This window comes from Anopheles coluzzii, chromosome 2, assembly GCF_943734685.1.
Source record: "Anopheles coluzzii chromosome 2, AcolN3, whole genome shotgun sequence".
Classification (NCBI taxonomy): domain Eukaryota; kingdom Metazoa; phylum Arthropoda; class Insecta; order Diptera; family Culicidae; genus Anopheles; species Anopheles coluzzii.
The window spans coordinates 89,492,913-89,507,668 of record NC_064670.1 but is presented as its reverse complement, the minus strand read 5'-3'; the positions used below and the strand labels follow the sequence as shown (position 1 = coordinate 89,507,668).

The window sequence follows — 14,756 nt, the reverse complement described above, 5'->3', positions numbered from 1 at the left end:
AACTTTAAATACATGCTTGATTTAATACAAAGTTTTCGAAATTTCCAAAATTATTTACAAATCAGTCACGGACAAGATTGGGGGGTAACATTCGTTTGTAGGAAGAAAAATTCAAAAAATTGTATAACATATTAAATAAAATATACACGACACGAAACACCTGCTGCGCGAATGGCTGGATGGAAGTTTTAAACAACTTCTGCCGGCACAGCAAATGCTGCATGTACTGGCGATATTTACAAAAATCTGTCTGTTTGCTAGCCTGAACGTACGGGTAGAACGCTCTGCAGCAGGAAAGGTTTGCCTTTCTCCATCGTTGGTGTAAGTTTAATGTGAAAAAATAGAGTAAATTTTGTTGAAGGATAGTTTTTAGCGAAAAAATAACATTTAAACATATTCATACTATCAAATTGTTTTTTTTTCTGAAATTTTGTAAATGTAGAAAGAAACGTGTTATGCTTCCCCCTCCCAGTGTGAATAATAAATCCGTCAAAGGGAAGGACAACCTAAGGTAACCTACTTTTTTGTGATGCTAATGGTCATAAAGTGTTACGAATGAAGGCAAAAAAAGAAACGGAAAAGCAGCTAGACGAGAACGTGCACACTTCAATGCAGTGGAATGCTATAGAGAGAAAAAAAAAAACAAATCACCATCTAAGACGTGATACGCCACGGGAAAGAAGAAAAAAAGAAACAAACCAAACAAAATGCTCGCATCATTAAATTATGGGTTAAAACCAAGGTCTCGAACAAGGGAGTGGGGACACGAAAACAACGTACTGTGGGGCTGTGTGTGGAACAACAGGCTAGAAACGATAGAATCGAGAGATGGCAAAGGAAAACAACAACAGCGGCAGGCATTCAGTAGGCAAACGTCTACACCCAGCCAACATTAGCATTTTGTCGCGCGAGAAAATCACTGCGTGCGTGTGTGTGTATTATGATTTACTCTCGAGCCAGGTGGAGCGAAAGAGACAAACAAAAACCCACTCACACACACAGAGAGGCAGCCCAGCATGGTTAGGAGGGTTTGGGCGCCGCGCTCCGTTGGCGGATGGGTTGGAATATATTATCAGTTTTGTTTTTATTCGCATGTTTATTTATTCGCTTCTGTTCGCGCGCAGCACATGACACGACGATCGGGCTGTGAGCTGATGTTGTTGTCGATGTGTTGATACTGTTTTTTTTCTCTTCGTTTTGTTCGGCTACCCTCTCTGCTGCTGTTTCATTAGTACGTCCACCCCTCCCGCATCAAATGCCCTGGCTGGGAGAGCGGCAAGCGCCCTTCTCGCGCTGTAAATGTATGGGTGCGAGCATCTGTTTTGCTCGCCGTTTTGTGAGAGAGTACGGGGGGAAGGGTATTTTTTGCCATTATCTTTGAGTATATTTTTGTCTTGTTGGTCGTTTGTTTTTTGGGGTGTTGGGTGTTTCACTTGGTGCACTTGCTCACTGTAATTCGGTTTTGTTAAAGCCTTTTTATTTGGTGCCAAGTTTTCTATTTTGTTGTTTTAAACCATCTTTATTCGCTGTTCAATCGCAACCATTATCCATACGAGTTTTATCGCACCAAAGCTCGTACTTTTCGCAGAAGAGACAACAAATTGCGCTCACTGCTACTATTTTGAGCACGAGTTTAGTACCGCGAGCGGAAGATAGAAGAGAGTTTGTGATTGTTGATTTTTTTCTTCTTACCTTTAGACTGCAACACTCACTCTAACTAGAAATGTTTGATAGAGTGAGACGGGTATGGTTGTACCACAGTGGCATGCGAAAAGGGCTTGCGAACGGCACTCATCAACCACGAACTGGCACTCACAGCCGGAAAGAGACAGAGAACAATTGTGGGATTTAAAAATAGCGAAAATTTGCGCTTTCATGAGCGAAATTTTCTCTCCAAGAAAGAGCAACTCTCTTCGCAATGGGAAGAGCCGGGAGCCACAGCACGGGGGGAGAATACAAAGAAAAAAATGCAAAATGTTATAAAAAAAATAATAAAACAAAAGAAAAAACACGCACAGAGCAACACAGCTGCCGGACGGCGCGAACGATGGTTAAAAATAAAGAGCGAAAAAAACATGCTGTTTTTCGTCGACCTCGTGCTCCATCCTGTCTCTTTGTCTTACTTTCGCCGGCAAATGGCTATCTCTTTCTCTAACTAGATGTGCGTGTGTGTGTGCGTTGTTGTGTTTTTTTCTAATGCACCTCGTTTTGTGAAATTCGCGCTTCGCGGAAGCGGAATGCCACGACGGGCGAAATGGTTGTGTGCGTGAGCTTGTTATTTATGAGCGAACGAAAATGATGGTCAGTAAAGCAAGGTTGTGTTTGTGTGTGTGTGCACAAGTGGGGGGAATGGTCGATGGAATGTTGGGTGTGGGTGTCGTTCTATATTTTTGTTTCCGCAAAGCAGAGCCGAAAGAAACGATAGAAACGTACAGTGAAAAAAGTAGGAAATGTTTGAAAAAAAAGTCTGTAGAAACACCGTTCAACTTTAAACGTAGCAAAAGTTGATTTGATATGGGCAAAGGCAAATCTCAAACAATGCTGTGCTCACGATAAGTACAAGTGGACTGCAAACAAATGTCGATAAGAAAATGAATGAGATTCAAATTGGATTACATTGCATTTTAGACTAAAAATGTTAATCGTAATTGGACTGAGAGGTTTTCTACAATGTAAAGAACAAACAACAGTATTTTCATTTTATGAAAATAATATATTACTTTTTATTCTAAACGAAACAAAAATTTGAATTTGTCTTTATCTATCACTTTATTTATGAAAACTTTCAGAAAACTATTTTCCATTAGTATCCTCATCATGTTTACCATGTTGATTTAGATAAGGGCGTTTTGTGAGTAATATGTAGAATAAAAGTGCTGTCCCACCCAATTGCAAGGCAAACAACTGTCTCTCCTCGGCAACTTCCTTGCTGCCGTTGCGTTGGTATTTCCAGTGGCAAATAGTAATGGTATACTTGCACTAACCTACCACCACCAAGCGGCTGACAGTTACTAATGCAGCGCGTTATTTGCTTTGGCACCTTTAAGGTCTTGTATACACACATGGGGGCAAGGTAAAGCGATGCCCGTCCCCGCCACCCGAGGAACGCGAACCGCGCTGGTCGGAATGGTAGATTTCCTCGGTTGCTATTTCATTCGCTGTTTATCTATTCGCTGACGTTCTAGGCCGTGTAGGAAAGCACGATACGAATTCACACATGTGAGAAGATGTGGGAAGCGCGTTTGAAAACCATGCTCTCTTTGCCATGTTCGAAGGGAAAACACTAGTGCTTTCTTCTTTTAATGTGTGTGCCGTATAAAAAAGGGCTTTTTTATTATTGGTCAATTTTTTGAATAAATATAATATAGATAATACATTGCAAAAGATATTTGAAAATGTTAAGAAATCATTCAAGTTCTTTCTCCATGCAAAGAATGGATTTGAAAAGCTTAAACTAAATTACACAGCCTTCCCAATAAACATTGAATGTACTAAAACTAAGTATTAAAAGGAAAAACATGCTAATATTGCTAATTTAAATTGTGTTGCAATTCTAATTTGTTTTTTTTCTTTATTTATTTTCAGCTCCCCTTAAGGCCATAAATCATTACCGGCTGCACGCCTTCGTAAGTGCACGGTGGTAACTAGATAGTCAATCTAAGCCATTCTACCCACGAAACCAACAATCAGTTAGTCAAATACGTAGTCAAACCAAAAAAAAAAACACAAAACAAAAAAACAAAACTATACATACAAAGTAAAGAAATAGTCAGTCTGTAAGACACTTTTTAGCGAAATTGCATAGCAAACCTAGAAAAAGAAGAGGTGCAAGGAAAAAAAGAAACATTGAAGCATACAAAAAGGCAAACCATTTGCAACTGACACCAAAAAACAAAACAAATCAAGGGACGGTGCAAACGAGCAAACGTTGCAAAGCCAAACCAAAAGCAGAAAAGGCAGAAAAAAGCTAATAACAAAGTAACAAATCAAAACCATGGATACCAAAGCAGCATCAGCGGGACCCGCCCCGACGCATTTACCTTCGTCCACATATCCAGCGACGTCACCGTACTCGAAGGGTGCCCGGTCGTCGCACCAGTATTTTAGTCTAAGATGGAACAACTACCAGTCAAACATGACGTCCGTGTTCCACGAGCTGCTCGAGTCACAATCCTTCGTCGATGTTACGCTAGCCTGCGAATACAACTCACTAAAGGCGCACAAGGTAAGGCGGTCGGTTGTTCTGCCCTGCGGCCCGAGCCCGGCAGTGTGCCGAAATGAAATTCATTGCCTATGGCCCTCCTCTCACTTCGCAACAGGTGGTTCTGTCGGCGTGTTCGGCGTACTTTCAAAAAATTCTCCTGGACAACCCGTGCAAGCATCCGACCATCATACTGCCGGCCGATATATGCTTTTCCGATCTGCAGTTCATCATCGAGTTCGTGTACCGCGGGGAAATCGATGTATCCGAGGCAGAGCTGCAGGTAGGTCCTTTTCGTCCTTTTATGTAAAGGATTGATTCTACATCAAATGAATGATCATGTGCCAGGTTCAGTAGATAAAGTTTTAATTCGGGTGGGAAGAGATTTTTCGTTATAAAATATGCGCCAATTACATGAATAAACCCTCGGAATTCAGTACTACGAGATCGATCCTTTGGAATAATGCAAGACGCTTGTCGGCAACCTCTTGTCAGGGGTCGTACACATTGGCGTATTTAGTTGTACTGTATCGTAACATAGTCTTGTAGTTAAGATCTACGGCCCTTTCAGTGAGTTTAATATAGCTTCAGGCAAACGACGACAGGATTTTAAAGTATTTAATATACCAGGATATTTTATGATTTATGAACAAAATTTTTGTTCAAATATGCTTAAAATTTTGGACATTTTCAGATTTGTAACCAATATTCAGTTTCTGACATATAGGGAACAGATTCCCGCGGAACGAGTAATTGTGAATGATAATAAAAGTTTCAGAGGTGAATTAATTCCGCAATGCCATGGAAATTAATTATTCACCCTCTTTAAAGTGTCTAATGAAATAGAATGTCAATAGTTGTTTACATCTGTAGTATTATTATATTATTATTTGTAATGTTTACCAGGATCTTACAACCTCGTATTGAAGCCGTTAATCCTTCCGTGCGAAAATCTTAAGAACTATCTTATCGATTCATACGAAATGGTAACTTGCAAAGGCAAAAACCGTCCCTCCCTATCTCTGCACCACATGCTCTATCGGTGATGAATAACTATTGAGGATGAAATGCCGTGGAAGCCTGACAAATGTTCATGTTTCGCTATCACAAATACAAGTAAGCTTATAGATTGAACGAAAAGCTTACTTCAAGCTTTCAGTTCAAAACTCTCTAAACTCTCACTAGATGGCACTAGCAGCGTACTACACGTATGTCAGTTTTGCCGCTTTTCCGCTTTGACGGTGAGTGTTGTCTTGGATAGGGCGAAAAGAGGCGAACATAACTGTGCTACATATATGTTGCAGCGAAAACACTGGTCGCATAAACATTGCTTGAAAGTGTTATAAACATAGAAGCAGAATGCAGAACATTTTATGCAATTTTTCTTCTTCTTTGAGGTATATTATTTTCGGAATAGAATTTCAACACAGCTTAATATCGAATGATTTTCATAAAAACAAATTGCATACTAATATTTTTCGAAAACTCAAAACCGGAATCAGAATCATTCTGAAGCAAAAGTGAACGGCCAGTGAGTCATTTGCATGTGGTCGATAATCGCCTTAAACACAGTTGGCGGCAGAAATCGAAAGCAATCGTTATTTGGCTTTCTTTATTATTCAGCTGCTTAAGTTTGCTTTTTTTTCTACCGTATCGTAAGAAAGCAAACCGTGTATTGACATGGTGTTATGTTGCTTCTTGATCGTGTTACGCGCAGGTGTTAGTCTTTTGCAAATAAGCAATAGATTTGCCGTTCGCTCGTTACCAACTTCCATGTTTGTTCTTAATTCTTACTTCTCCTTTTCATATCGTCATTTTTAGATTTTAAATCTAAAGCTTACATGGAAACCTTGATACCATGCGTTTAATATGCTTTAAAACTGGTCAAAAAAGTGTCCTATTTCATGCCTTTGATTGAAATTAGATTTGTTTATTCTTGAGATAGGGATAGAACCCATAATTTCAAAAATAGTAACACTTTTTTCACCGCCTTCGTACATGGTGACTGGTGGACATTCGATGCTGACTAAATACGCATGCTAAGAATTGTTTCTACTTCTTCTAAGCAATGCCTTAGCTTCACCATCCGGTGTCGCCGTGTCATTGACATCTCCACAGAAGCACCAACAGCACAATAAATGAAATCCACCGCACACCTCATCAACGGCCACTGCCGGTGTGTCATCGTCAGGCACAGACGGCGAGTGTGCAAATGAGCATATGTCCAATCGGCTTCTAGCACCTCTCACACAACCGCACACATGCCTAGTGGTGATGGAGATGGTAAACACAAATCAAACTCAAATCAGCCAGCGAACGACGCAGTCATAAAGGAATAAAAATCCCAACACGTCCTAACTCTACCTTGTGTCGTGTCATGCGAGTCGAGGGCTGGCGGTGAGGCGTTTCGCATGTATTTTATCAAGTGATAGAAAAAAAAAACACAAACATTCCCCACCGCGGTTGCACGCGGTAAGAATGGGCTCGACACAGTAGAGCGGGAAGAAGAGAAAGCAATAAATAGAGATGAGAAAGTGAGCAAAGAAGCAGCTGTTGCGCACTTCGGTGCGCTTATGTCAAGAAGTGGCATCATCATCTGCTCGAATTACGCAAAACCATTGGAGGATAAGAAGCGCAGGGGTTTGGGAAAGGGAACGCTGCACCCGTGTTCTGTTTAGCTACGCGCCTATCGTAGCTTACTTTGTTGTGTACCTTTTCCACTGTGTCTTTCACCGCCAAAACATAGCTGAGATGGTATGGTTGACATTGAAACCGACTGCTTTTTATTTCCCGTAGAGCTTTCGAAAGCTCACAAGCTTCATCGCTGGTTCCCGCTATAGTGAGGTTCGTCGTTTCGCGCAAACTCTGAAGTCTGTGCTTACTGGCACATTCGTCGTGTCGCTCTGTTGCCTACACTATTGCGTTGCTTTAGAGCTGGTGCTTACAGGCAGCTGGTGCTGACTGCTCTCTACTCTAGTGAACGAACCGATTAACCGATGCACGGAGGAGTGAAAGACAGTAAGACAAAGCAGGGGGCAAGAACAACGACAGCAACAACCAAAGTAGAAGAAAAAGAAATGCAAACTTGCCACTGTACATAGCGCGAGAGACACGCTAAAGGGGCATATAAGCGTGAACACGGATTGAATCGGAAATAAAATTATGTATTATCCAATGCCACCGTTCGTCGCGTTTTCGAGCCGGTATTTATTGCTACCGGCAGTTCGTTTTGTTTCTCGTGCGTGCTGTTCTTCTTACCATCCACTTTTCGCTCTGATTGTGCCATTTTGTATGACTGTGTGTGTGTGTGCGCGAGTGTGTACAATAAGATGTGATGTAGCTGTGTGGTCAAGAAAGACCATGGGCATTTACATGCAATTGGTTTTGTACCGGCTTCTGATGTCTGTTTTATGCTTCTTTTATTCTATACAAGCTCTCTAGATGGTTTCTCTCTCGCTTTCAATTTCTCTCTCTCTCTTGCTCCATCTACCAGTTAGCAGGTTTATGTTGTGAATCGCTGTTTGCTGACGTAAAATCTATTGGTTTTCCGGCGTGGCTGTACGTGACGTTTGGAAAACATGTATGTGTACATTTTTATCTCTTCGCAATGCATGCATGCGCGCTCTCACCGTACCAAACTTCTCTCAACGTATGTTACATGCTCGTTTGTGTGTGTGTTGTGTGGAGAGATTTTTTAAAATGTGGAGATCATCACAGAACCTTCCCTATTGACATCCCATTCATGGATTCCTTCCTATGACCGTCTCCCCCAGCTCACTATCCAGTATCATTGCAAATAGTGGAAAAGGTTCGCGCGACATGGGCGAAGCGGGATGAAAGATAGAGCGGGACAGCCGACTAAGCGTGACAGAGAAAGACAATCAAGAGAGAGAGAGAGAGAGAGAGAGAGAGGGAGAAAGAGAGACGCAGCATAAAAAACTTCTTGTCTGCATGTGGCTTTGGTGATTTTTTGTTTTTGTTTTATTTCCTTGTGTGTGATGGTGCTGCTCCCTTAACCCAACCAAGCAGCCGGTGCATCATCATCATCATCGTCATTTCCCCGTGGTCGTCATTGTTCACGTCGACCACGTTCCACGCTGTGCTCTTGATTGCACAAGCAAGCGAGACAAACAGTGCCCGGTGCCGCGTGTGTGCCGGAAAGGGAGCGAAACAGGTCGCCGGACGCTGTGTGTGCGTGTTTTAAATGGTGAGATCGATCATTCGACGCTGTGCGAAAAATTCGTTCTTCATTCATTTTGCACCCAGTGCGCTCGTGAGCTTGTGGTCTGCTGTGTGGACACGCGCGTCTTTCAGAGGCAAAAAGCAGAGATATTTGGCTCCCGGATTGGCTTTGCCGAAAACGTGTGACGTGTTAGCAGTTGGTGTTTTGCATCGAGCCTGCAGTTCATCCCCAATTCCCCTGATCGGCTAAATACGGTGTGAGCTTTTGTTTGTTTGTATGTTTTTGTTTGTTAATCCCTTAGCCGAAAGCTTTGCCTCACCCCTACAAGAGGACGGGGTGTGATCGAGTGATTCTAATTGGAATGTCTGTTTGAGATTCTTATTGTGGTAATGCGAGGGTGTTGTGAGATATTTTATTAGTTTTATCTTTACTTCCCTAATTAACTTGGATTTTTTTTAATTAATTCTGATTGCTTTTTTGAAATAACAGTTGATAATTAATTAAATATTAAAAAAAATAAATATATAAAATCGTAAAAGAGGGCTCGTCTACTTGCTTCGGTTTAGTTCAATAAATAAAATTCTTCTTTTAATTTGTTATTGTTTTTTTTTACTTTTTTAGTTTTGAATAGTGCTAAAGAAAGGCATCCCCCCCTTTTACCTCACTCATATATTTAGCAAATGTTCTAACGATTTTTTTTTTGCATAAAATTACGCAAACATTTTTGAGCTTTAAAAACATTTTAAAACCTACGTACAAACAATATTGTAAGATTCAATCACAACGAACCTATCGTAAAGAAACCTTACTATGAGCCCTACACATCCGACTCATCGTTTTGGTTGTGTCCACCGGTCGAACACTCAATAATAGTCAAGTGCACACAAAAAAAAAAGATCGACAAAGTGACAGCGGCACGACGACGACCACGACGACGTGAAATCTGCGACGTTGTTGTGCGTGGTGCCCGTATTGCCGGCTGTGTGTGAAAGTGGTCTGAACTATTTATCCCTGGCTTTTGCTGTGTGTTTGGTTCGCGTGCTGGAACTACGTGGCCCCTACGCGCCCCCGAAAAGCGCGCTACAGGTCTCGCGAAACCGTGTGCTCTGTGCGGTAGCCGGGGTGTCATCGTCGTCGCTGGGTGATTTGATTGTAAATTTACGGCAGGTGCGTTCTGCCCACCAAGTGATCCATTTGTTATTGACACCGGACTGAAGAAAAGAGGCAAAGGAAAATAAAAGCAGGTGGTGTCGTAGGGATTGTGAGTGGACATTGCAGCAGCAACAATTGGCCGATTGATTTTGGGGGGAAGCGAATGTTGCTGACTCCAATCTGTGTTTTGCAACGTGACACAGTGAAAGGTAAATATATTTCAAATAGAATGTAGTAGAAGCTCATTGGTACAACAAGATTCTTATTGTAAAGAAGTTGTAAGACGACAGAAAATACATTTAAAAGGATTTTTACGGGCATGGCGAAGCAAAAATTCCCATAAACTTCCTTTAATACACACGAAATTTGGGTTCTATTTCATCATCCATCCCTTTACCGAGAATCGAATAAAAAAAATCTCCCCGTTCTTCCCGCGATCACGTTTCTCGCGTCCTCTCTCTCTCGCTCTCTCGCTCTCACACTCGTACCACGAATTCAAAATGGCGATCCAGCACTAGCAGCCGCGCTGTAAGAATGCGATCATGGCTGGCGCAGCAGCAGCGGCACCAGCAACACCAGCAGAACTACATGTTACAGGCAAAGAAAACCTAAACCTACATAAGCTTACTTTTTGGGAAGTGTCGGGGCTCCAGTGTACGTCAGTGTGTGCGTGCAATGGTGCTGTTTCCGTGGTTTGGTAGCCCAGGCAGGCGCGGGACGATCGGGAGAGAGAGAGAGAGAGAGAGCGCGCAGGAAGCTGCCAAAATTCATGGCGGGGGCCCGTGATTGCCACCGCCGCCAACACGCGTTGTCGCGTTTGGATAGTTTTTTTTTGTTGTTGTTCGGAGTGATCGCGCTAACATGCACAAACCGACCTAACAGGGCAGGAATAAGGGGCGTGAAGTGTTAATAAGAGCAACGGAGGGGATATTTTTTTGGCAGTGGCACATTATACCTGCCACTGATCTAATTCGAAGCCAGCCAGTGTTTAATATGCGAACGTGCGTTGGACGACATTTAAAATGGTATTCGAGTTGAGACTTGACTTGAGACTTGGCTTGTTTCAAGTTACCAAATTAATCCAATCTTTTCTACCAAAGCTGTTCGATTACTCATTTTAACTGAAATGTTATGTATAAAAAAAACACCCATAAAAACGGGCAAGGTATTTCGGTCCCAAACTATATAACAGTTCCATAAACATGTGCACCGTCACCGTCGTCTCGGGAATCTGGTGAAACGGGATCCTCTGAGCCGTTTTAAAACAGGTAGCAAAGCTACTTCGAGGAGGACCCTGTGTGTGTGTGTGTGTGTGTGTGGTGTGTGATACCTTGTCCTAGCTTTCATCCATCCTCTCTACCCTTCCCGTAAGCATTCCCTTATTCCCTTCCGTGATCACGTGTACAGAAGCGAGACAGCAGATTGTGTCCTGCTCACGGCCAGGTAACAACAACGGTCGGGACCGGTCGTGATCCTTCGGTCCCGGGCATATGGGAAAAATATTTAAATATTTGGGAAAGCAAAAGCGTAGCTTTATCGCCGTCAACGAGGAATTAAGACGACGTGGTTTTCGTGATCACCCCAGCCCAAATGCCCTTGGCTTCTGGGGTGTTGCTGTCTCTGTGTGTATGCGTGTTGGTGGCAGGGTTTCTGCCACAATTTCCGAAAGCTAATTGAATTGCAACAAGCCTCAGTTTTGCCCTGCACAGGCCAATGCGTATATACCGTTTGTCGTCACTCACACGTATAAACACGTGTACATGCTCGAGGGATGCTCGCACGCACCGGAATCTGGAACTGTAGATCATGAGACCAGTGCGAGTGTGCAGAACGCCCCAAAAGGTGCCCCATTCTTCGAAAAGAAAAAAAAACCAAGGTACAAGCGTATGCAATGCCGCAACCTCTCTCACTCACAGTCTCTTTGCGGGCTGCACTTGCTCTTCCTTCGTGGCAGTTTTAGCCCTCTTGCTGCAGTGCTTTTCTTCCACCGCGCAACCACGACCATCTGGACGTCGTTTGTCCGTGGATACGTTTTGGCGGAGCCAACCGGGGAGATGGGGTGAAGCTGAGACAGAGCCCCCGAGTGACGCGTGTACAACGGGCCGTGGTTGACTGGTTATTGCAGTTGAAGACCTGGCCGACCACACGGCAGGGAGACGCCGTTGTTGTGACCAGCGAGTGGAAAGCAAGGCGCACATCGGTGTGGTGATTGTGCTTTTGTTTCTTTCTTTTCTTACGTCTTTGCTGCCATTTTCCCAAACGTGTACCGCGTACCATGGCAGCATATGGTAGCATATGGGGTTCGCCCGGCATCTTCCAAATCGATCATCCAATCAAGATTTCTTTCTGCGCTGGCTGCGCAGCACACACGTCGGTGAGCAGCAGGTGTTGGTCGATTTTCTTCAGCTGCACCACGTTCGATCGGCGAAGACGCGGGCAGACGCGAAACCGGGTCGCATCTTCAGTGCGCAGGCAATTGGGACCAAGGTGTGTGTGTGTGTTATTGGAAAAAAACACACACACATGCAAAAGAAAACTGATCCAAACTTCGAAGCGGGCCTGTAATTCAATTTTACGATGGGCTATTGGAAATTGTTGATTTTTTATGTGGCTTTTCCCAGATAATATTAATTGGAGAATGGGAAATTTTGCATTACAAGCGCATTATAAAGTTTATACGATTGAGGCAGCCGGTTGGAATAGTAAAGAAATCGCATCCAAACACTCGAAAGGAAGCAACAACATTGAGACATTACCTTTTCATCAGCAAGTGCCGCATAGCGGTGGTTTGATTTATTTTACGTGGAGTTTTTGAGGCCGTAGGTTTCAATTGCACAATGTGTTACTATTTTTATCATGTTTATCGACTAGCAAATTCCATGAGCAAATGTTGAATATCGCTACCAGCAATACCTTTCTATGAGATTATGCGTAATGTAATGGAGTTCTTAATTTGAATTTTATCTTTGAATTGAGGTTAATGATTGAAGATTAAAAACAAAATAATTTTAAAGAGAAGCTGTAAGCTTGTTTAGATATAAACGACTTGATGTTTTCTTTTAATTTCATCACTGTTAACAATTTTGCATTAAATTACCTATTGCAAACGGATGTACAATTAAAAAAACGATCTTATGACAAACTTTGATTTAAAAGTTCTGTGTATTTTGTTATTTCTGCGTGATTGTTATGATATTGTTGTTAATATCGTTCTATATCCAGAAACAAAAATATTTTTGCGGGGGGTTTTTTTATTTTCCTCTCTAGAAAATTTAAAGGCAAATAACTATCAAAACAACAAATCGGCAAAGCCAATAGTAAAATTAGGAAAACCAATGAGGAGAAAATCAATAAACCTACTACTACTACTACTACTTCTACTACTCGATCTGTATCTTGGTTTCCGTCAGGGTGTATCTTTGAATGAAGCAGAATCTTCAGCATCTCGCTTGGTGTTTCTGTATTTACATCCCTGATTCTTGGAACAAATCGGTTAAGCGGAATGATTTTTCCATGGGGCTAAGTGTTAGATTGAGCACCCCGGTATTTTCAACAAAGAACTGTCCTTTTGTCCTAGATTTAATTTCTTTTATTGCAATTAAATTGGTGAACCAGGCATTAGTGTTCTTTGGAGCAATGCATCTGGCAAACCTAAACTTAAGCTTATACAATTTATATGAACCGCACATGTTTTTTGTTTATGTATATATTTTGTTCAGCTATTCCAATCTAATTTTATGCAAGGTTTTTGCAAAACTTTGAATAACCAAAACGTGAAGTGTGAATTTTTATTTATTTATTTATTTATTTATTTAAAGAATACGGAATTGAGGAACATCCTTCTTCTACACGTTGTCATTTGTCCAACACAAATACCACATAACGGCCAGATCATTTGAAATGTATTGTCCGTTAAAGAGGCGCCTCTGTAGACTGCCGGAGAAAATCCCGTCGGTTTGAGGGATTTATCAACCGTCCAGCACATTATTGCCTTACTTTACCTACTTACTTTATCACTAGCCCGCTTACACACGCCAATTTGGATTGGATTGAATGTTATGTTATGAATGAATCTATAAAACGAAGCAAAAAGGCATAGACAACGGAGAGGGAAACATAGAGTGTGGGCAGGTGAAAAAGGGACTGTGCGATAGTACGGGTCTTACCGCCCCCTCCTCCTTCATGTACAGACGCTAAGGGATTTGTAACACTCTCACTGTTTGATTCTCGAGCCCGTCGTTTTATTTTCATGTTTGCCGCCCCATGTCTTTCTTTTTGCACGCCGTGTGTATGTGTCTGGCGTCTTCTCCTGTGGGTAGCAATGGGTGCAAGGGATTGCAACAAGCACATATCTCGCTACATGTTGATGTGCTCAAGACGTTCTTGTTTGCTTTGCTTGCTTGTTATACGCTGTGCCAAAACGACCACCCCACCTAGATACTGTTTGCTGCTACTCCTGCTGGATCTTGGCCGTGGTGCAGTTTCGTATGATTTCACTTTTATCAGCTCGTTCTCGTTTCCATTGCACTTCGTCCGCGTGTGTCCGCTGGTTCGCGAGTTCGCGTTTTCGTTGCGCAAGCGATGTTCTGCAGCCGGGGATGAATGCGCATTCATACACACCGTGCTCAGCAGGATGCACAAGCAACTGCACTGTACAGAAGTTGTATATTTTTATTCTTTATTTTTATGTTTATTGCTTTCGCCTGTTAACCGTGTTGCTGTTTTGCTCTATTCGTTCGTTTTGGGACCATCTTAGTCTCCACGTGGTAGTACTGTTGAGTTGTGGGACTATGGATTGATGATACACTTTTATTGTTTACTGAAATCTGTTGATCGCTGCTTATGTTGCGGAGATTGTGTGTTAAACTTTGGTATTGGTGCCCTGAAAAGAAGTAAAATATCCATATTACAGAGGTTCCTACGAATCTTTCAAAAAATTTTTTTTCGAAATCATTCCGACTTGGCTCCACTTTTTTTTTCAACCAATTCTTACATTTAAACCAATTCTTACAATATATTGACTATTTTCTGATTCGTCTCACGATATACTGACATTGTTCCAAACTTTTTGAAAATGGTGATCCATGAGTACCGTACCAAAGTACCAAAAACTCACAGAAACGTTGTGTCAATATGTCTCAACATTAATTCACTTATCAAAAAATCTTTCAAATTTAGGTCATTAATAAACAACCTTAAACTTTTAGTATTTAGTAGATT

The 14,756-nt window shown here is 42.0% G+C and overlaps 1 protein-coding gene across 7 annotated transcripts in view; it reads left to right on the top strand.

Annotated features, from left to right (window-relative positions):
- The window catches only part of LOC120952233 (myb-like protein Q), an 82,296-nt gene that overhangs the window by 16,535 nt on the left and 51,005 nt on the right, over window positions 1–14,756 (top strand). For all 7 annotated transcript variants that reach the window (XM_049607190.1, XM_049607191.1, XM_040371455.2 and 4 more), the window contains exons 3-4: window positions 3,586–4,225; window positions 4,320–4,484. In XM_049607190.1, the coding sequence (XP_049463147.1) occupies window positions 3,995–4,225; window positions 4,320–4,484 (396 nt within the window). In that variant the 5' untranslated portion in view covers window positions 3,586–3,994. The remainder of the gene's footprint in view (window positions 1–3,585; window positions 4,226–4,319; window positions 4,485–14,756) is intronic.